The 23,504-nt window shown below is 38.7% G+C and overlaps 1 protein-coding gene across 7 annotated transcripts in view; it reads left to right on the top strand.

The window, feature by feature from the left end:
* The window catches only part of arfgef3 (ARFGEF family member 3), a 105,197-nt gene that overhangs the window by 70,985 nt on the left and 10,708 nt on the right, over nucleotides 1-23,504 (top strand). For 4 of the 7 annotated variants that reach the window (XR_007947132.1, XM_051959742.1, XM_051959745.1 and 1 more), the window contains exons 32-41: nucleotides 1,468-1,582; nucleotides 4,838-4,940; nucleotides 14,160-14,291; nucleotides 16,276-16,406; nucleotides 17,034-17,042; nucleotides 17,668-17,886; nucleotides 18,042-18,213; nucleotides 19,668-19,769; nucleotides 20,239-20,627; nucleotides 22,859-23,339. Coding sequence is in view for 6 of the 7 variants with exons in the window: in XM_051959742.1 (XP_051815702.1) it covers nucleotides 1,468-1,582; nucleotides 4,838-4,940; nucleotides 14,160-14,291; nucleotides 16,276-16,406; nucleotides 17,034-17,042; nucleotides 17,668-17,886; nucleotides 18,042-18,213; nucleotides 19,668-19,769; nucleotides 20,239-20,627; nucleotides 22,859-23,339 (1,853 nt within the window). In the remaining variant the exon portion in view is untranslated. Of the gene's footprint in view, nucleotides 1-1,467; nucleotides 1,583-4,837; nucleotides 4,941-14,159; nucleotides 14,292-16,275; nucleotides 16,407-17,033; nucleotides 17,043-17,667; nucleotides 17,887-18,041; nucleotides 18,214-19,393; nucleotides 19,419-19,667; nucleotides 19,770-20,238; nucleotides 20,628-22,858; nucleotides 23,340-23,504 lie in introns of those variants that run through there. The other 3 variants (XM_051959744.1, XM_051959743.1, XM_051959746.1) reach the window with 2 other exon arrangements.

The raw sequence follows: 23,504 nt of genomic DNA, 5'->3' as shown, positions 1-23,504 counted from the left end.
AAAAACTCTAAATTCATTTAATATGCTTTTTGGATTTCCTTAATTTCTCTGAATGTGTGCTAAAGCTGCTTTTTTTTAATCCATAAGAGAATTATTACTATACATTCAGTAGTGTGCGTGTACCCAACTAAATCTATACTCAACTGAAGTTAAAAAGAAGAAGTTATTGGAAACAGTAGATCAGCGGTGTCAAACTTAACAATTTGCAGTTAATTCATTTTATTTTATTTATTCATTTATTTGATCAGAACAGAACACATCTGATGTATTTCATGTAGAGTATATAGTATTAAGGTCATTTTCATCTCCCGTCCCTGGTTGTAGTCAGAGGACCAACAACATAAATAAAAACAGCAAGGCCTTCTCTGTAATTTTGAAACTTTACAGGGTCATCCCACGGTCCAGATTGGACCCTCTGATTGACCGGTTTTGGTCAGTGGGCCGCATGTTTGACACCCCTGTTTTACACAAAACAATATGCTGCTCTGTTTGGAAGAGTCCCAGTCACAGCGGTGTCTCTTCAGAGTCCAGATGCTGATGATAATCTGGTGATGTGGGTCTAAAATCAAAAGTGTTTCATTTTTATAACATCTGATTGCAAAGTTTCATTTGATTAGTTCGTCTGGTGCAGGCGTGATACACGGCTCAGTGGCACGATTAGCTGGATCCACTATTTTTAAGGTTTCTTCCCTGTAAGTTTGTGACTTTTTCTCAGACATTATGAGCTTGGCTGCTCAGCGGCGTAGTGGTTAGCACTTTCGCCTTGCAGCAAGAAGATCCCCAGTTCAAATCCCGGGGTGGGCCTGGGATCTTTCTGCATGGAGTTTGCATGTTCTCCCTGTGCATGCGTGGGTTTTCTCCGGGTACTCCGGCTTCCTCCCACAGTCCAAAAACATGCTGAGGTTAATTGATGACTCTAAATTACCCGTAGGTGTGAATGCGAGTGTGATTGTTCGTCTGTGTATGTAGCCCTGTGACAGACTGGTGACCTGTCCAGGGTGTCCCCTGCCTTCACCCGAGTCAGCTGGGATAGACTCCAGCGCCCCCCGTGACCCTAGTGAGGATGAAGCGGTGTATAGAGAATGGATGGATTATGAGCTTGTTTCTTGAAATATTACCCCCTTCATCCAGCTACACATTTATTTGTTTCTTTATCTATAGTTGTCCTGATATGCTGTTGTATTTCCTTAAAATTTTAAGCTGGAGGTAATTTTCCTTTAGTTTACCACACGTGTGATAAAATACTCTAAAGTGTAGGTCCACTGCCACAGATCTGATGTTTGTCTCGTTCATAGTGTGACTCATTCAGTGAAGAGAACTGGAGCGTGACTGATGACGTGTTGCTCCCCTGTCCTCCTCTTTAGTCAGATTAAATCTGGGCCGGTCTGCCTCCACTGCATGTGCTTACAGAACATGTTGTGTTGTTGTGACGTGCTTGTGTGTGTAATTTTGTTTTTGCGGTTGCAGATATCGGTTACGAGTCGCTGATCAACCTGATGCTGAAGGATCTGTTCAAGCTGCTGGTGGCCTGCGTGTCTGAACCCGCAGAGACCATCTCCAGAGTCGGCTGCTCCTGCATCAGGTGACGACACGATTGAACACCGCAGCGACTCTAAGTGTGGAAACTCTTTAAATTCAGGAATCTCTCTCGCTGTTTTATCCAACCTGCTGAACTCTAAGACTTGCCTGCGGGTTAGAAAGGCGTTTTGTCTTTAAATGAGCGCCAACATGTCAAAATTTATCATAGCTACATGGTGTAAAAACAAAAAAGAATCATCAGACTTTCAACTTTCCAAACAGTCCTTGAACTGCTCATCTGCTGTTTCATTGGAAAAACTTTACCAAAGTTAAGCTACAAGTCACATTGCATCAAAATTACTTCAGTAAAAAGTTTCTTTTTTTAAAAATTTGCAGTAACCAGATTCTGTTCAAAAATAAAAATCCTATGCTCTTCAGTGCTACTGTGAAGCCAATAATGACTCAGCTGTAAGCATTAGTCAACTGACAATAAATTAAGGCAGCAGTTGTTGCTGGATTCAGCTTTAGAGATAAGTTGAGCAACGCTGCCATCTCTGCCATGGAGAGCTGAGAGCAGCTTCTCTTTTAAAGGGCCAGCTGAAGTGGTCCATGGATGGGGTTACTATGCCACCTGGGTGACTTGTTTGGAGGTTTTCTGGACAACTGAAAGAGATCCTGTAGTAGAAGCAGGGATCATGTATCTCATCTGACCTGGAAACTATTCCGTATCCTGGTGGAGGAACTGGAAAACTTTTTTATTGTGTTTGAAAGTTATAAAAAAACACAACTGCGAGCCCGTTTATTGACTTCCTATATTCCAATAAACACACTCAGTGCCATGTATACCATCCTACTGATTGAAATATTCCGCTGAAGAACTAAATGAACATTAATAGAAGATTAACATCAACAAAAGGAGCCAATGAGCTTGCAGCTAAGTGAGAAACAGGGTTCTGGTCAGGAATAATGATTTAACCCTCCTATTACCTTCAAACATCTTTGATCCTTGGGGTCAATTTGACTCCAGCAATTTAAACCTCCAGAAAATTACTATAATTAAAATTGTTCCCCAGGTTTATGTGTCGGATACTTCATGTTTTTTTGTTGACTACCTAAGTAACCCTTTCAGTAAAACAACTCCACACCCACTCTCCTCATACATCCAGAATACCTGGTGCACAGCTACGGACACATTTGTAGATCACAATAAAATCCTAAGATTGGAGAGAGATACTTTTTTGTGTTTTAACTGCTTTATGTTATTTCAAAGTACATATTGTTGTTATCTGTAACATTTGAAAATGATATGTATTATGTTCGAGGTCAATTTGACCACAGGAAAATCAAGAAAAACAAAGAGTGCAGTGCTCCACCGAGGCTGCTCAGTCAATGTGTTATTTCTGATGGCTGGAATCTTAAAAAATTTCATGGCAGGAATCACAGTACCATGGAATTTGGCCATTTAATATAGATGTACCTGCAAACAAAATGACCTTGCGCTGAGCACAGGCGTGTGTTATGCATGTGTACGTTATGTACGGATACCGAATTGCCTGACCTAAACATGTAGCGAGAGGCGGGAATTGATGGGAATCAGAAACACCCCCACAATTTAAGCAATTGTTCCTTGTATCATTTCCGACGGATAAGTCGTGATAAGTCTGCAGCGGTCAGTTTCTAGTAGGATTGCAGTCATGTGATCATCAGCAGGCAGCTGATGTAGTGTTTACTTGGTTACTGTCGGAGCAATTTAGGAAATGCAGGTAATTGTCTTGGTGTCAGTGGGTGTCACATCTTTATGGGTTAATTGTCGATTTACCTAAATAAGGTAGGAACCATTGTGTCCAGACAGGGTTTTTCCAACCGGAATGGCACAAACCAGTTTTTGAACACTGAACAGCAACATGTGGAAATTTATGCACTTTGGGGATTTTGTGTACAAAAAATAAAGACACTGTGTGCATCGAAAGGTCCATCGTGTTGGACTATTATTCATCTGTTATGGTAATCAAGCACATCAATTAAGTTTTTATGTTTCCTGGTTGGATTCTCTCAGTGGCTTAAAGCATTAACAGGTAAAATGAGGCCATTCTGCTATCTCACAAGGATACAGAAATCTTAAGGAAATCCGTGGATCCAGACAAGAGGCTGCATCACTGCCAAAATCTAATCACTTAGTCCTTTTGTCTCCGCCTCCTTGGCAGAGTAATGAACACAATTTCAAAAAGTTTAGGGCCCTAAAGTTTTTTGAAGATAATACCATTGCATGTGTTGGAAATGAGCCTATCCTACAATTAAACAAACCAACAGAATATGTGTAAGGCTGTTTCCGCCCAGTTCTTTTGATGGAGTAGTCAGGAGACTTCTTCTTAAAATCAAAAGTATTTATTACAGCAAAATTGAATGTGCGATACAGAGCTCTGGGCCTGAATCCTCTGTCCCTAACCAACAAGTGTTCAGTCAGTTCGGATGGAATCAGACTGCTAACTGTTCCTGACCCAGTCTTCTTATACTCTAACAGTGTGTGTAGCTATCTATCAAGGCTGGCCGCCCCTTCCGATGCTGTGTTGTTCCGCTCTCCTCTTTCACAGCAGATGTTTTGTCATTATCGCTCACGTAGGAATGACTTCACCGCTGCAAAGCAAGATTAGAGACTGCACACACAACAAGCTCATGTTCTTTACTGGTTACCGCTTACGTCAAAAACTATCTGTACCTTTATTATCAAAAACAGTCTGTACTTTGATTATCAATCACTTTATGTCTTGATCATCTTTGCATTCAAACACATGAGTAATAAGTAAAATAAAGCTGGACTTTTCTTCTTTGTTTCATTACAGACACACTGTGGCAATGATGCTCTTGACCTTCCTATTCCTCAGAACCAATACAACTCTTTAATATGCACACTTAGCAAATTATAAAACACACCATTTCCCACACATGTTATATTGACCTCAATATCTTCCAAAACAACGAAAACTAAACTGTGTAAAATGTTGATATTTATTCTGTGTTTTTTAGCTAAAAGCCTGGGGTCAAATTGACTCCAAAGAACACTGATGTGTACAACATGTATTTACCCAGGTGTCCTCATTAAATTAGGAAAAATCATTAAATATGAACAAAAAAAGAATGATGTCAGTCATTTATTTAGAGACGTTAAACATTGAATGGGGTCAAATTGATTAATGACTAAAATGTCTTAAAGCCTCATGTTTTGGATGAAAGTAGTTTTTTTGTGTGTGTGATACTGGACCAGATTATTTTCTGTCTAATCTAACCGTTGTTTCTGCTGTTGTTCCTTTGGTCTCTGCAGGTATGTGCTGGTCACAGTGGGTCCGGTGTTCACAGAGGAGATGTGGAGGCTGGCCTGCTGCGCTCTGCAGGACGCCTTCTCTGCCACCTTAGAGCCCGTCAAGGTACAAACATTCAGACAATTAGTGCTGTATGGAGATAAAACAGCACAGAAAAACACACAACCTCACACTCTAACAGGCCTGTTTGCTGAAGTAAACCACATAATCCATCCCCAATCTGAAGCTGCTGCAATCTAAAAGCTGTTGCTGTTAATACTGTCAACATGCTGACAGTTAAGCTTGATAACCCCAGTTAACCTCAAACACACACATGCAGCTGTGAACTGAGTCTCCTCGACAGATAAAAAGCAGTTTTATCTGCTGCATCTCTTCTCTGGTTAATCGATTAAACCGGGTGGAGACAGAAATGTGCAGCTTCAAAGCTTTCATTCTGCAGATAAATCAACAACATTGATACAACAATTTCACATCTTCAGATTTTTTTTGAAAGTTTTCTTGTATTTTTGTGTCATCCACACAACTTGCACATGTGTAATGACCCTCAAAACCTAATGTACAATTTCAATAGCCACACACTTCCTTACAAAATTACAGATTATTTTACTGCAAGTTTTCTAGAATCATCCAGCTAAGCAAAATCAACACAAATGGAGTTGTGCTGACGTTATATTTGAATTTTGTTAATAGGAATGTTGATAACAGACAGACAGACAAACCAATGCAGGTCGCAACATAACTCACCACGTTCCTAGATGGAGTAATAAAATTGGACCCAACCTTTGCTAAACACCTGCTTAAAAAATCGATACAACAATTTCCAGATGTTCCCTGAACGCCTCACATGGAGGTTACAGTAGAAGCGAGCTAGCAGGCTGCGCACAGAGAAGCTTCTAGTCTCCACTCAGACAGCTGTGTGACCAAGAAACTACTTTGATGAAAGTAAAATAACGTGTTCTAATGTCACATTTATCCAAAAGGAAGCCAAGTGATTTAATCTGTATTGATTGTTTTCCAGCTGTGAACATTTTAAGTCGATATCGTTTCAATTCTGCCAGAGGCATAAATCATGATCATAAATAATACAGCATGAATTGTGCAGGCATTAAACTGACACTTTTTCTTTGCAACAACGACATCTTCCTTGTCAGTATTGATGAACGAAATTGATGTCTTTTGTTAATAAATCTGAAAAACGGATGTTCAAGAGCAAAAAGTACAAAAGATCATTTAAAAATTTAATGGAATGACGTAAAACCATGTTTGATTGAGGAATGGCTGGAATCTGAATCGATAAAAACTGTTCATTCCAAAGATATTGAAAGAAAATGGCCTCACTGAGTCATTTTTGACCCATTTATGCATCTAAGAGTGAAAGAACTTAGTTTTTAGAGGCAACACAGTCAGTGTGGGTTTATTTTGTGTTTAAGTGCAGGGGTGTCAAACATGAGGCCCATGGGCCAAAACCAGCCCTCCAGAGGGTCCAATCCGGCCCGCAGGACAACTTTGTAACGAGTAAAAATTACAGAAAAGAAATTAACTGCAAATTGTAAATTTATAAAACTATGAATTTAAAATAATTTCTAATCCATAAGTTGTTTTGATCATAAAGTAAAATACTAGATTGCTCATTTTTCTTTTGTCATTTTGTGTCTCATTTTTGTAATATTGTGTCTTGTTTTTGTTGTCTTTTCTATGACTTTTGTCGTCTGTCTCCTGTTTTTGTCGTTTTGTTTCTTGTTTTTGTCGTTTTGTGTTTCCTTTTTGTCTCGCTTGTGTTTTTGTTTTATTTTTGCTATGTTTGCGGTTTGTGGACCGTTTGTGTCGTTTTGTGTTGTTTTGACTCGCTTGTGTTGTTTTTTGACTTTTTGTCGTTTTGTTTTTTGTAATTTTTGTGTTGTTTTAGTCGTTTATCCATTTTTTGTCACTTTGTAGCTTTTTTGTCTTATCAAATTTTGTAAAATAAACTTATTATCATTCAGTTCCAGATACCTGTGACTAAATGTTTTGTTCCTTTGTAGAAACTCTGTGGTCTGTAAGTTGTAATGTGCAAAAAATGACAAACTGAGGCATAATGTCGCTGAAATTGAACTTATTTTTCTTGAGAAATTTCAATTTGTTCTTAATGTTTTGTATGAAAAAATAAACCCTTAAATGTGAACTTTTTTGTACTAAAGCAAATGAAAAATTCGGAGTTAGTTTATTTATAGGTTGTTATGCTGTGATTTTACTGGTCCGGTCCACTTGAGCTCAAATTGGGCTAAATGTGGACCTGAACTAAATGAGTTTGACACCCCGTTCTAGCGGAATCATTTCAGACGTTCTTGAGTGTTTGTGTGCTTCCAGTGTGAGACAGTCGGCCAGGCCGCTCAGCTTTATGACAGATTTGTGTTAATTTGCTGATGATGCTCCCTGCTGGGTGGACGTGGCGTTTGGGTGCCGTGGGAGATTTGGCGAGCGCAGCCTCAGCGGGGAGTCCGGCGACCTGCTGCTGCTGCTGCTCCATTTCAGCTGCTAACCTTGGCAGCGTGTGAGCGCTGGGCAGAAGTGACATCCCAACGCATTTTATTAGAGGATGTTTGGAGGCAGCTGACTGCAGATAAGCAGCTTTACAGCTTAGAGTCACATCTGTGTGAGCGTTATTCAGAAAGAGACACGATGGCGATCATTGACAGTTTCTCTTTACTTGTTTCCAGAAACTACAACTTAAAGATTCCTAACAGACCAATGAGCTGTGGTTTGTTACTGTTACTAGCAAAGTGTTTGGAGGAAAAAATTAAATAGTTGACCAAATACGCTGTCCTGATTTTGAGACAGTTTTTGAGGCGGATTTGAAAAACTTGATTTAAAGTCTTGTGTTTATCTCTCATGTGAGGAGACTTTAGGGCTTAAAACATGCATGTCAGTTTAATATATAAAATGTAAACAAATAGCTCTGCATGCTCTGAGCCTCACAGTCAGACATGCAGGACTTTTTGTTTATGTAACAGCTTTGGTGACTTTGTGTGCATCAGATTTAACGCTATTGTTTTACCGTATTTAGGTCTTATAGCCATTTATATAACAGTTCCCGTTAAGCAGTGGCACGTTGCAAATAATACACATAAAGATGAAAAAAGTGGGGCTGCTGTTCAAGCTTTGCATGTGTGAGGGTATTTTATATTACATGTTGGATAGTGAAGTGGGAAATGTAGCATAAATGTTGCTCCCTTTTCATACCTCTAACTAAGAGGTTTCAAACTCATTTTAGTTCAGGGGCCACATTCAGCCCAATGTGATCTGAAGTGGAGCGGACCAGTAAAATCACAGCATAACAACCTATGAACAACCACAGCTCCAAATGTTACCTTTGTTTTAGTGCAAAAAAGTACATTCTGAAAATGTTCACGTTTAAGGAATTATCTTTTTCACAAAACATTATGAACAACCTGAAATTTCTGAAGAAAAACAAGTGAAATTTCAGCGACATTATACCTCAGTTTATCATTTACACATTACAATTTTCAGATCACGGAGTTTCTACAAAGGAACAAAGCATTTAGTCACAGCTATCTGGAACTGAATGATATAGTATTTTACTTTATGATCAAAACGACAAAATCAAACAAAAAAAAAGACAAAATAGCAAGACAAAATATTATAAAAGGAGATGCAAAATCACAAAAAAATGAGACAAATGAAATGAAACAAAACCATAAAGAGACAAAGAAATTACACAAAAAATTGTAAAGTAATAAAAAAAGGGATAATTGACTAAAAATGACACAAACAAGACCAAAAATGACAAAAGTGATAAACAAAACAGCAAATAAGTAGACGAACAACACAAGCAAGACAAAACACAAAACGACACAAACGAAACACAAAGCAACAAACAAAGCAAAACAAAAATAAGACAAACACAAGTGAGACAAAAAGGAAGCAAAGCGACAAGAGCATGAGACAAGCAACAAAAGTCAACAAAAACACGACAAAATATTACAAAAATGAGACACAAAATGATAAAAGAACAATGACCAATCCAGTATTTTACTTTATGATCAAAACAACTTGTCATGGTCGAGAAATTATTTCAAATTTATAGTTTTACAAATTTGCACTTTCCAAAGTAGTCCCATGTTCCGCATGTTTGACATCCCATGTCTAACTTAAAGGTTCTATTAGTTTCTGTACTTGTGGGTGAGAGTTAGAGCTGCACGGTATCATTTCAGCAACACGTGCACAGTCGAGGCAAATTAACTCAGTCAACATCTTTGCTGGTTGATACAAAAAGAAAAGAAAGAAAACAAAAGACATCAAATTTGTTAATCGACAAATTCTGAAAAGGAAGATCTGGTTGTTGAAAGGAGACCGGTTCACTTTAATGGCTGCACAATTCATGTTTTATTATTTATGATCAGAATTTTGGCCTCTGGCAGAATTGAAACGATATCGACTCTTAAAATGTTCACAGCGAGAAAACAATCAATGCAGATTAAATCACTTGGTTTCCTATTTTTGGATAAATGTGACATTAGAACACCTTATTTTACTCTCATCAAAGTAGTTTCTTGTTCCACGGATGTCTGAGTGGAGACTAGAAGCTTCTCTGTGTGCAGCCCGCTTGCGAGCTTCTACCATAGCCTCCATGTGAGGCGTTCAGGGAACATCTGGAAATTGTTGTTTCCATTATTAAGCAGATGTTTTAAATAAATGTTGAGTCCAATTTTATTTATATTGTGCCATTAGGAGATGCTCTGAATTCACGTGAAGTTTATTTTGATCTAGATTCGTGCGTTTGCGGGAATTTAGCACAACACGAAGTGAAAGCAGTGCCATAATTATTTATATAAGTATTGTTTAAAATCAGGAATAATTGTGATAAGTAGGCTAAACATGATCCTAGTATTCATCAAAAATAATTACTATTATCATTTTGGCCATAATCTTGCTGTTCTAGTCAGTTCTATGAAACTATTTTGGCTACAGAGGATGATTTGGACCAAATACAGGGACTGTGTGTGGTGTTTTGTTGCTGCTACATGAGACATTTGACCATTTAAATCAACACCACAAAGCCAAATCTGAACACAGTGCAATCCAAAAATCAATTCTGTGTTGCACCATGTGAGAAAGATCTCATTTTGTTTGCTTTTGAGAAAAACATTCACAGTGAAAACTCATTTTTCAGCACATTAAACCTTATACCTTTACCATATAAACCAGAATCCTGCAGTGTAGTATACTTATTATTAGGGCGAAGACATATTGCTTTTTGAAATGTTTATATCCCATTTCAAGGTCCCTACTGTGAAAATCAAATGCAAATATTAAATGCATGTTAAAATTATTATTCTATATTTGCTGCTTTTCCAGAATTTTGGAGCTTTAAAGTTGTACCTTGCCACAGAGCAGCCAGGTTTAGTTCATCTGGAGTCCTTTATGTTTTTCCTGAAATTTATATTTTTATATTTCATTTAGTTGATGAAATGTTTTGCATGAGATGTGTTTTTGCATCAAATCTCCCCTGAGACCAAAACTGAGATCACATTTATCTCCAAATGTCAAAGTTATTCCTAAGTGTAAATAAGTGTAGAATTATCACAGGTACTATGTGAGTAAAAACATTTCCAAAGAGAGAAATTTCCTGGGAAAGCAGATTTGCTTAAACTCTTCTTTAGTTTAAATGAAATCCCAGTGAATGTATAGCGGCTGTAGGACACCAGCAGCCCATAGTGTGCAGATTAAAGTATGTGGAGGTTAATCCCTAACATGTAGCTTATGCTTTCAGACATATGAACGTGTGATCTCCCACTGATGTCACAGTAAAGCAGCTTTTGTTTATAAGCGATGAATTCAGGCCACATGGAATATAACATATTCAGCGTATTAAAGTAGAATTTTTAAGAGTTCATCTGCTGGACCATACGTTGGGAAGATTCACCAACTTTAATCATCTTTAAATTAAAAAAAACCTCGACTGGTATAGAAATAACAGAGGTTTGCATGGCGTCCGTGTATTGTATGTTCCATAAACGATGCTTTTAGTTTTTCATCTTAATTTTTTTGTGTTTCCAGGAATATTATCTTTGAGCATAAACCACTACTTGTTCCGTAATCCACCTCAGATGTTCCCAAACAGATGCATCCCCTTCTGTGTTCAAGCCTGACAAATCCTCACATTGGTCTCTGGTCTGTAGAGACATTATATTTTCAGGTTGTCCGTCTGTCTGTCTTGTTCTTGTTGATGCAATAACTTCAGAGCAGCTGGGGGGAAAGTCTTCGATTCTGGTGCCAATTTACACTCGAGGATGAACTGATTGAAATTTGGTGATCGAAACCTGGCTTCAGCGTTTGAAAAGTGCACAGTTCTGTCTAAAACTCAGTTGAGGTATTATGGAGGTATTTCAGGTGCAAAATGTTTGAGCATCTGTAACATCGAATTTGTAGTTGTATACATTGAATTTGTATGTGTATCAGCAAATCTGTATTCCCACACTCTATGAGTTGTGTACTTGTAAAATAATTTCTTGTATGTGTCGATTTTTTTTCTTCCCACAAATACAACACAAAAATACACATTCACAAAATCGGACAGGTGCACAAATCACATTCACTATGGAGAGAGTGTAGGCTTTGATTTCAATATACTAAGAGGAATGGATAAGTTATTTGAGTTATTGGGAAATGTGCATTATAGAGATTAGAGCAGACCAGCCGTCCAAAACAAGAACTGCCTACACTCTCTCCATCGTGAAATTCCACACCTGGAAGTCGGTAAAGCGACCTCGGATGGAATAAACACCTCTGATTGACTGGGCGGGCAAAGCATCTCTCTGACTGGCCGAAAAGCCTGTCAATCTCAGAGCATAGAATTTATACACAGATTGGATTGTTTTGTAGTTTTGCACCAAATATCTCAGCGGGTGATTTGCACCTGTAGATTTCTCATTTGCACCTGTAGAAAACAGAGAATGTGTGCCTCGTGGGGAGGATTCGAGTGGTTGTAAGTAGCAATTTGTGTTTGTGTGTTAGAGGACACAGCTATTTTCATGGTAAATTATTTCACATACTTATTGCACAGGTTCACATTCAGATTTGCACATATTCAAATTCTCACTTCAACTTCACTTCGTACAATACAGGTGCACAAGTATGTTTTGCACTTAGTGTGCTGCAACAATAGGTGCAAAATGTGAGCATGTCAGTGTTGAAATATGTGACTTGTAGAGAAGGATTTGTGCACCTGTAAATGTGATTTGTGCACGTATAATCACGATTTTGTGAATGTGTATTTTTGTGTTGTATTTGTGGGAAGAAAAAAAATCGACACATACAAGAAATTATTTTACAAGTACACAACTCATAGAGTGTGGGAAATCAGATTTGCTGATACACATACAAATTCAATGTATACAACTACAAATTCGATGTTACAGGTGCTCAAACATTTTGCACCTGAAATACCTCCATATGTTATAGCCCAACTGTCCACTACAGGAGAACAACTGCCTTCAGTCTGCAAAAAAAAAAAAAAAAAAAAAAAAGATGGACTGGCAACTTTTAAAAGGAATTTTATTTTTGAAAATTACTTGATTTTTCAAGATAAAATTTTCCAAAATGTTTCTAAATATCCATATGTTATACTGTAGGAGTTCGGGCATATTAGAGACGGTTGAGTAGAAATTGGATGATTTTAGATGAAAAAACCCTAAAATGTTTTTGGGTTGTTCCCTCGTCTATCTTATTCTCATGGGTGTAATAACTCTTGAACCAAAAGCAGGAATTTCATCAAATTTGCCACAAATGTTCACTTTGACTAAAGGAGAAACTGTTAAGATTTTGGTGGTTAAAGCACAAAAGACTCTGTTACCTCACAAAGCATTATTTTTGGTCATATTTCAATATTCAGAGGATGATTGTAGCAAAATTTCACCCAAATTTTTAATTGGGTAAAATTATGACGTTTACTTTTTCAAAACATGATGTTCTGCAAAAACACTTTCCAGGCCATTATTTAGCACTATGATTCAGAAAGATTGTGACTAAATGAGAAAAAAGAGTAAACACACTGGCTGCAAAGATGCACAAAATGGCTGGAAATGAGCCACTAATAGATGCAAGCTTATGAAAAAGAAGGAAGACAACCAGAAACAAACGCAAAATGACCAGAAAGAGATGCAAAACAAACACAAGCAGATACAAAATCAATGCAAATAGACTCAAAATGACAATAATGACACACAAAAGTGCTGTAAAAAGAATCAAAACAACCAGAAAGACACAAAAACTGACTGAAAAGGACCATAGAGAGATTCAGCGATTCTCCAAGAGGTAAACGGCTGCAAATACACACAAATCTAAGAAAAAGACACACAAAATAAAGACATACAAAAAAATACACTAAGAACCACAATGTGATGCACAATAGGTCGGCATAGCTCAGTGGGTAGAGTGGGCGTCTTGCAACCGGAAGACGCCTAACCCCTAATTGCTCCTGGTGGGTCGTGGTTAGCACCTTGCATGGCAGCCGCCATCAGTGTTTGAATGTGATGTATCATGTAAAGCGCTTTGGATAAAAGCGCTATATAAATACAACCATTTACCATTTACCAAAATAACAACAAAGAGAAGAAAACTGACCAGAAAGACATAAAAACTAACTAAATAGAGGTAAAAAAAATGATTAAAAAAAATATATGCAAAATGAACCTAAATGTAGATTAAACGACTGCAGAAACACAATAAATAAAACAATAAAACAGCAGATTCATCAAATTTACCTAAAAGAGATGAGAAACACATGCAAAAAGGGACAAAATGACAACAAAGACACACAACAATATTGCAAAGACACTCAAAACAACCAGAAAGACACAAAAACTGACTAAAAAAAGCAGCCAAAAGTTGCAAAAATACAAACAGAGAAGTGAAAATAAAGATGATGTGAGTGAAACATGGACATTTTAGAATTTGTAGCTTCTTTGTGACAACATCCATATTTGAACACACTTTAAAGTACTACATACAGTCTGTTATACAAGTCTGGATGTAACCTGCATCTCGAGTGATTGGTTCATGCACATTTGTATTTTAATTAGTCTTATAAAAGACCTGGAACAGCTCTTCCAGTAATTTCGTCTCTACGTTTGTGCTACAAGTCTGTCCATCAACACATCTGAAGGTCTACCGACATAGGGGTGCTCATTCAGGGTCTTAGCAGCATCATCTGTCCAGAAACTGAGAGGAAGCATCGGTTCACAATGACTGATCGGTCATGAAATAACTGTTTTTGTGTTGAATTCAGATCTGTGTTACCGTCCTTCTCTTCGTGTCTCTCTGTAGAACCTCCTGGCTTGTTTTCATAGCGGCTCAGACAGTTTTTCTGGAGACGCCTGCGAGGTGAAGGTAGCAGCTCCGTCTCATTCGCCTTCAGCCGAAGCCGAGTACTGGAGGATCAAAGCTATGGCTCAGCAGGTTAGTGTTTGTGGTATAGCATGCATATTATATTGTTTTGCTGTTACATCAGCCTCCAATCCAAAGCCCATGGAGCTAAATAACCTTAATTACCTTTAAAGCCTGTAATTTCAGATTACAGATCCTTTTATAAGAATCCTAGGGATGTTCTAAGCCCAATCTTAGGATCTCAGAATTGGGTTCAGGGCCTATCAAAGCAATTTTAATTGATATGCATCTGCAAGAACCTTCGCTTTACTCTTTGTTTGATCAACTGTCATGTTATTTGAATCCTTAATCAATCAAATTTGAGAAATACTTTATTTATTCCTGAAAGGAAACGGCTTAATTAATAAATTTATATACAAATTCATCATAACTTCGAAATTGCTTTTGAAGCAGCAGACGCGATATTATGAGTATTTTTTCCTCTTCTTCTTTCCATAGTTCCTTTATTATTCTCTTTCCTTATTCCCAGGATGACACCAACAACCGAAACCAAATTCTTTGCATGTCGTGTACTCGGCCATTAAAGCTGATTCTGATTCTGAAATGGACCGTGAATGTGGCTGATAGATACACCAGTGATGTTCTAAGTGATCACAGAATAATTTAAAGTATTTGTGCTGACTGGAGGTCATTTAGCCACACAGAAGACTTTGTCATGGTGCCCCTTTCCTAGCTAAACCCCCACAATGCTCTCTGATTGCCCGTCTCATCTGGTCTCTACAGTATTAAACAGTGAGAGGTGCCATTTGGTGGAACAACCAAATACGACAATACTTGAAGTTTGTATTTTCCAGGAAAGTGGTATCAGGTACCAACAGAGACTAAATATTAAATGACTTGGGTTGAACCCGATTGGATTTAGGGCAAAAATATGTACATAGATAGAGATTTTCTTACCGTATATTTACACCCAGATAGCAAACTATGGGTGAATCAATGTTGAATCTATGTTGAGACCTAACGTAGAAATTATACAGAAAGCGCAAGGTTGATAAAATGTTGAGTCAACGTTTGCTTACATAGATTACATGTTTGCAAACATAGATTCAACATTAATTAAACACTGACCTGTCAAACATTTTAATTAAACCAAAATACAACGTAGATTCAATGGCATCTTTTAAACACAAACTTCAATGTTGACAAAATGTTGTGGAATCAACGTTGATCCAACCATCAGTCTTCAACCGTAACCACAATTCAACCTTCTTAACCCTAATTCAACATTGATTTAACATCTTTTGCTATCTGGGTAAAGTGCGATTTATGGTTGAAAAGCAAACGTTGACTCAACATTTTATCAACCTTGCGCTTTCTGTATAATTTCTACGTTAGGTCTGAACATAGATTCAATATTGATTCACCTATAGTTTGCTATCTGGGCAGACACTCTGCATCATAAATAAAAACAACACACATTTGTGTATTTTAAAGATGTTCTTGATGTCTTTACATTAATGATGTGAATTTCAGTTTCATCCTGGTTCACATAACTGCAAATTTAACTAAAACTGTTCAGAAACAAGATATTTCTATCTCCAAAAGCTTTTATGAGGTTAAATACACCAAAATATTTGGACTAGAACTTAGCCATGCAGTTATACTTAGAAGCGTCTGTATAATGTTATACAGTTATATCATTTTATTTTATTTGTTTATTTTAATTCACATTTTTATTTATTTTTAGTATTTTTTTGCTTTTTTATTTATTTATTTTTTTGCTTATTTAATGCTTTTTGCTTTTTAAAATATTTTTTTAATTGTTTTTGTTGTTCTTTGCTTTTTCAATTTATTTTTTGCTCATGTTTTAATTATGTTTAAACTGTGTCATTTTGTGTTTTGTATTTGCCGCTGCCTATCTTGGCCAGTATTCCTTTGCAAAAGAGATTGTTAATCTCAATGGGATTTCTCTTGATTAAATAAAGAAGAATAAGTAATGTTGTAAATCTGTTGCTGGCCCAGTAGAGCGTATTAAGGCGTCCTGTTTGTGTCCCAGGTCTTTATGTTGGACACCCAGTGCTCTCCAAAGACTCCCAACAACAAGGACGGCTTTGAGCACGCTCAGTCCTGTGTTCTGATCATCGAGCTGCCGTCCGACCAGCAGTCCAACGGACACACTCAGAAGAGGTGGATAAAAAACACAAACACACACACTGAGGCATGAGATGGTTTAATTCACGTTTTCTAACCTTAAACTAAAACTGCATCCTGACTGAAAAATATGAATCATGTTTTGTTAGCACCATGACTGGTTTTCTTTTGCTGTGAAGGTACGGTGTTTTATATGCATTTGACTATTGACATACGCAAAAAGAGATTTATTTAACCACATTTCTAACATTTGCAGTAACCAATACGTTCTGTGCTGCCTTTTGGGAAGCAGAAACTTTAAAGATTCCATATTGTGCGTCTTTTAAGCAACTTTATGAGTGTCAAATCTCAAAAACCTTAAATACTGCTTCTAAATCGGGGAGGATTTTCATGATATCTTTAAAGACAAAATTTTAGCTGACACTCACCACAGTGATGAAATACTGTTATTCTTTTTGTTTTTTTTTTAACTTACTTTACGGTGATATGTCTTTTTTAGTAGTCTGTTATCTACTACATCACTTGTTTTGATGGCAATACTTTTTGTTGGAAACATTGGATGAGTTATCGGCGTGTAGAATTCTCTCTGTCAGTAAGTTTGAAGGAAATACGGCTAATTTTTTCTTACTCTCTTTGCTTGTCTTTCTGCTGCTGTGGTTTCAGGAAAATTGGGTAAGGCTCTTTTCTCTGACATTGACAACTTCATCAAACTACTTTATCAACCTGTAGAGCTGCACAATGTGGAGAAAATATGCAGGATGTGATAAACAAGAGCAATCCGAGATTTCTGACCTCCGCCAAGGGAAGATGTGGATGGTAAAGCAAGATTGATGAGAACCCCAAGATCTAACGTTGTTGTAAATTACATTCCCATCGATTCATTAGTTCTGGAGAAATGATACGAAGCTGGAAAATCTAAATCCGGCTCCAGAATCCAGATCCTTTTCCGGATCAACACAAAATTTGAATGGAGTCTTCCCTGGGCCAAGATCCACCTCTGGTGGAAATTTCATGAAGATCCGACAAGTAGTTTCCGAGAAATCCTGTCCACAGACACGCACACAGACAGACAAATAAATAAACGGACCCGATCGCATAACCTCCTTGGCGGAGGTAATTAGATGTGTTTCGGTGTGAAGAGATGTAAAGAATCCTGTGAACTAGGAATTTGTTTTGACCACGAAAATTATTTCCAACAGAAGCCACAATACAATAGATGTTAAATAATGTCATTAGATCAGTAAAATATGATTCTTACTCAAAGGGTGAGGGGATAACTGATCTGATCTCCGTCCAGGATCCCGTTCCGGACCATCGTGGTGAGTCTTCTGTCCCACCAGGTTCTTCTCCAGAATCTCTACGACATCCTGCTGGAGGAGTTCGTCAAGCAGTCCGAAGGCAACGAAAGAGTCACACCGGTGACCTCCGACCCCAGCAGACCCACAGCCGGCTTCCTGCGCTACATCTCCATGACGAACTTAGCCATCATCCTGGACCTGCTGCTGGACTCCTACAGGTCAGCGCAACGGCAAAGTCACCATATATGCTGATGACAGTGTTTTGTAGCTTTCTGATGTAAAAATAAAAACTATAAGTTGTCAGTAATGATCCTTCTAATAATAATAATGATCAGGTTTATACTCAGCTGATGAATAAATCTCTCGTCTGCAGGACAGCGCGGGACTTTGACACCCGTCCAGGTCTGAAGTACCTGCTGATGAAGGTTTCGGGTGTTTGTGGAGCAGCGAATCTCTACCGTCAGTCTGCTATGAGCTTCAACCTTTACTTCCAGGCCCTGTTGTGTGCTACACTGAGCCAGGCCGACAGCATGACGGCACAGCAGGTAGAAAGCAACCAGAAAAGTGTTTCTGTAGTTATCTATTTTGTTGTATTTTTATTAAATACAAAAATTCATTTTATCTGTGAAACCGAATATATCCCCTTTGTGCCCTACAAGTCATGTTCCTTTTGCACAAAGTAAGCTGATCCAATCTAACCTCACAGTGTTTGGAACAGCATTCAAGCATGATATCTTGATTTTCCTAACGGGAATTCAGAATGGATGACTGTTTTTTTTCCTTTGAGAATTAGAGAAAGAAAGACCTCACTGGCTCTACAGGCAGCCAGAAAAAGGCACTGCAGCTGGTCAATGTTCACACCCGTCCTACATTTTTGCCCTCCGATTGGTTCCCTTGTCTCGACCAGCTGTATCCTCCTCTACCTCCTCTTCTTCCTCCTCATAATTCTCCTCCTCATTATTGTTCATGCAGTTTCTGTGATCTCCCTCCTTTCTTAGTTCTTTCTGGTGTTTTTCTTAATCTTGTGCTGTGATCAAAAAACTGCAAAATCAGAAGTAGTCCATGAGTTTTCCACTTTCCCACAGTCTGTAGGAACACTTGACCAAATTTATGCTTAAAATTTCTTAAAATTTTGATTCTGTTTTTTATCAGAATCTCTTTAGTCCACGTACCTCATATTAAAAGGTTCAGAAAATCTTTCTTGCCATCAGCAATCAGATTATTTTATTCAGAAGTAAACAGATGAAAACAGACAATTGAATTTCCCTTCAGGGATTAGTAAAGTCATTGTATTATATTGTATATCTCAACTACATATTTGCCAAAATTGAATTATTTAACTGTATTTTAATCTGTTTTAATGTAACTTTTATCGATTTGTTTTTATTTTGTTTTTGAATGTATATATGCCTTTACTGTAATGCACATTGGGCTGTCACTGTTACATGAAATGTGCAGTACAAATAAAATTGCCTTGCCATTTTAAAATGAGGGGTATGAATTTTTTAAATATGACGTGTAGGCTAAAGTGAATTTAGTGAAATTTAAGCAGAGATTTGGTTAAATACACGACTTTTTCTGGTTATACAGTTTCAGGTCCTGATAAATGGCCTTTTGTTTGTTTTTTTAAACATGGATTTTGAGGTTGCCTCCACTATGTTACTAGTTTTTATCATATAAATCTTTAGCTCCAGATTTACATCTTTACTTCTGTGTGTTTGTTAGGTGTAATGACAGAAGTTCGTGGCAGGTATTTTACATGTTTGGAATAAATATATACAGAAATAATAAACTAAAGTGATCTTTTCATCTATTAACATAATTACCTAATGATCTGCCAAATTAGCAACCACTTGGCTTCCACCTACTAAAGACTTGACATATCTTAGTAACCATTTTAAAATGCACTGATAACCACCTAGCAACACATTAGCTACCACTAAACTTAGCGTCAGTGAGCGTGTGTCTGTGTCACATTTAAACATTTTGTTTTGTTCAGGTGAAGAGGATCCTGTATGAGGAAGAGGAGGGGAGCTCTGACTCTTCTCATCCCGGCTCTGCTTCCTCAGAGGATGAAGACATCTTTGAAGAAACAGCCCAGGTGACATTTACTGCTTCTGATCTGCAGGATCTGAGGATTTTTCCTGTCACTTATTGTGATTCTATAGTAGTGATTTGAATTATTCTCTGCTAATTACATTTGTTGACAGTTTCAGACCAGTGAATATGATAATATGCACATAAAAGGATGTATTTTGTTAGAACTGTCATTTTGCCAATGTGTGAAAGCTGAGCAGATAAAGACAACAGCATGGAGGCACTTTGAGATCACAGTGACCTCTCAGTGAACCACAGAAACCAAAAAAACACCAACAAAAACGAAGGATTTCTGTGGATTAGTCCTTCTGCTGCTCCCTTTTCCCCATCAATGATTTTCCTTGTAGTTTGTCCCAGTTTTACCAGGACGGTTCTCGGAGGGATTTCTGAACTTTTCACACCCTGAATGTAATAAGGAGGATGGATGACTCATGTTGTTGTACTTTCTTCCACGTTTCTCTGCATCTCCTCAGGTGAGCCCTCCTCGCGGTCGGGATAAGCGTCACCCGTGGCGAGCTCCGGTCCCGTCGCTCAGTGTGCAGCCGCTGGGCAGCGCTGACTGGGCCTGGCTGGTCAAACGCCTCTACAAGCTGTGCATGGATCTGTGCAACAGCTACATCCAGATGCACCGCGACCTGGAGAGCACACTGGAGGAGACAGCGCTGCTGAGGGGGAGCATCGGAGGGGGAGGAGAGCACATGTTCTTCCTGCCTCTGTTTCAGTCTGAGGCGTCCACACCGACGTCTGCCGGCGGGCTCTCTACGAGAGGCACGCCGTCAGAGGAAGGCAGCTACAGGTGTCAGACGACTGATATAAGCGCAGCATCACCAGGAGACACACCGACACCCAGTCCAGGATTCAGGTCTGACTTCACTTATATATATTATAATATATATTATAATATATATTAAACTTGTTGACTTAAAAGTCAAATATGATGAAAATCTATTTTGTTTGTGTCTTGTGGTTGATATAAACTTAGAGGTGTCAAATGGAAGCTGTTAAGGTATAAGGACGTTCAGTTCTGCTATTTATGACCCCCCCACACAAGCAAGTCCACAGCCTTCCAGCTTTACTGTCCAGTAAGAACTCAGCTTTTTTATACTGAACTGCTACATAAGGAACAATAGTCATCTCGCTCAAATCTTATATAACCCCGCCCCCCTCCAGATCAACCAATCAGAATGAGCAGCTGCCTCACAGTCCACCAGGTGTATCTACTTTCTACAGCTGCTCCTGCTAAACTCTGAGTCCTCAGTGCACTGAAACTTGCCCAAAATGACTTAAAAATTCAAAGATTATTCAAAATGCTTCCAAAGAATATTCAAATTGACTTGAAAACTAAAATTTCTGAACCACAAACATAAGTCATCAAATGTTCTGCTGTTGGCTGCAAGAGCAAACACAAGAGTCTTCATGCACTGAAACTTAAACAAAATGACTTGAAATTTGTCTAAAATGACTCCATAGTAGTCCAAAATTAGTGAAAATGTGTCCAAAATAATGCAAAGCTTGCTCCAAAACAATTGCAACTTGTCTAAAATGACTCAGAATTTGTGCAAAATGACTTGAAAGTTGGCTGCAGAGTCTTCAGTGCACTGAAACTTGTCCAAAATGACTTAAAAATAGTGTAATATTTTTCAAAATGTGTCCAAAGATTGCCCAGATTGACTTGAAAATTCTAACATGTCTGAACCACAACCAAAACTCACCAAAATTTTCTCCTGTTGGCTGCAAAAGGGAACGATGGTAGTCTTCATGCACTCCCAGCATTGGAGGAACTGAAGATCCAATGAGTTACTCTCAATTTTTTACGGTGATGTCCCCACAACAGAAGGAAACTCCTTAGTGTTAGCATGCTGTGTGCCTAATGTGGCTAACTTTAGCATTAGCTTTCATGGCGTGTCCAGAGGTCAGAACTAAGGGAAATTCAGAGATGGTGCAAACTAGCCTAGCCGTGCTAGACAACCCACGGCAACGAATTTAATTCTCTGCCAGGGTCGACAACAAAAACGACAACAGTCGTTGCGCTCTATTAGCACCGACTCTGAATAATCTTTCTGTTAACATGTCTGTAATATACTTGAGCTTCACCCATTGACTGTATAAATAAGGCTTCACCGAACTACCGCATCCTCTGATTTCTGGCTCTCTAGGAGCCTATTCGTTGCGCTGATTGGTTGTATACCTACCCAATTGCTGCAGAGTGATTTGATAGACAACCTTTTAGGCCGCCTCCCTCCCTGTCGTGAGTTCCTAGACCCTTGCGTCTTCAGACCTGGGTCCAGCGCAGCTAGGCTAGGTGCAAACCTTAATTAAAACAATTAACAAGGATTTTGTGTGTTACTGTGTTTTCATGTCACTTGTGTTGTTTCAGTTTAACTTAAACTCAGCCGGTTTTTCCATCTGTTAGCTTCTCTCCTGCTCGCTGTGCTCACATTTGCTGTATTTTGTTACAGCTGACATCAGAATGAGCATGAAACAGTGACTGAAGTGCAGTCCATTAAGAATACACTTTAACCTTTACAACCATTTTCAAGCTAAAATGTGTAATTTTATAACCACAAAGTGTTTGACAAACACATGAGCTAAAAACAATAGCTGTCGTGAATTTGGTAATATTTCCATTCCAAATGGTAAGAGAGGAAATTCAAAGCAATAGACAGCTCTGGTCTCACAGCTGCTCTGGTATTAATCAGAGATGCAGAGAGAGTCTTCTTGCTGAAAGGAGACGGGGAAAGCAGCATCTCAGCTGCTTTTAAAGCTACAGACACAGAAGCAGCCTGTTTAGTACTAAAAACAGGGGTTATACAGTCATTGTGAAATGAGTAATCTTTCCAATAGTTACAGCTAAAAAAAAATGTAAATATACACTGTGATGACATCTGAAAAAGGGCACAATATGGGACCTTTACAAACAGTGACAGTGATTTAATCAGTCTGGTGTGGTTTAATCGATCATCTTCAACTGTCAGAAAAATCATGATTACAACTCTGGGTTTGATGAATCAAATTTAGCTCAACAACAGATGGAAAACCAACCATCTGTTTGCCCACCAGTCAGATAAAATCAGCTGTTTCCTCTCATCACAGCTGCACCGGAAGTCTTCCCCACCACTTCAGAACCGGAGGTGAGAGGAGGGACTCCGGCATCACAGGAACCTCAGTGGGCGGAGCTCCTGGCAGCGCCGGACTGGGAAGGAGGAAGGAATGGTGGGAAAGCGCCGGAAACAAACTGTACACCATCGCCACAGACAAAACCATCAGCAAGCTGATGATGGAGTACAAGCGGCGGAAACAGCAGCAGCAGCAGCCTCAGCAGAGCCATGTCAACCTGTTCATGAAGGAGCAGGGCCGGGCGGCGGCAGCAGGAGGCGTCGGGGACCGGAGGGGCCCGGTGGAGCCTCAGAGGCCCCCACAGAGGCCCCAGCAGCTGGTGGACCAGCAGGGACCCCCGCTGAGGCACTCAGTCAGCGCAGGACCAGAGGTACTGAGGCAGGAGAAAAGACCAAGATCTGGATCCACCATCAGCTCCCACAGCATCTCACTGAGGGACTCGGAGGCTCAGATCCAGGTCTGTAGGAGAGAACAGAAGTGGAGACAAATGTAGAATCAATTTGAATTCAGTAAATCACTTCAGATTAGGTCGAAATAATGTTTGAAATGTCCCTCTGTACCTCTATGTAGATATTCCATTAAAATTTTTCATCTAGAATAGTCATTTACCACATTAACAATG

This window comes from Acanthochromis polyacanthus, chromosome 15 (genome assembly GCF_021347895.1).
Source record: "Acanthochromis polyacanthus isolate Apoly-LR-REF ecotype Palm Island chromosome 15, KAUST_Apoly_ChrSc, whole genome shotgun sequence".
In the NCBI taxonomy this organism is placed as follows: Eukaryota; Metazoa; Chordata; class Actinopteri; family Pomacentridae; genus Acanthochromis; species Acanthochromis polyacanthus.
The sequence above is the reverse complement of the archived record's forward strand: the minus strand, read 5'-3'. Positions and strand labels throughout refer to the sequence as shown.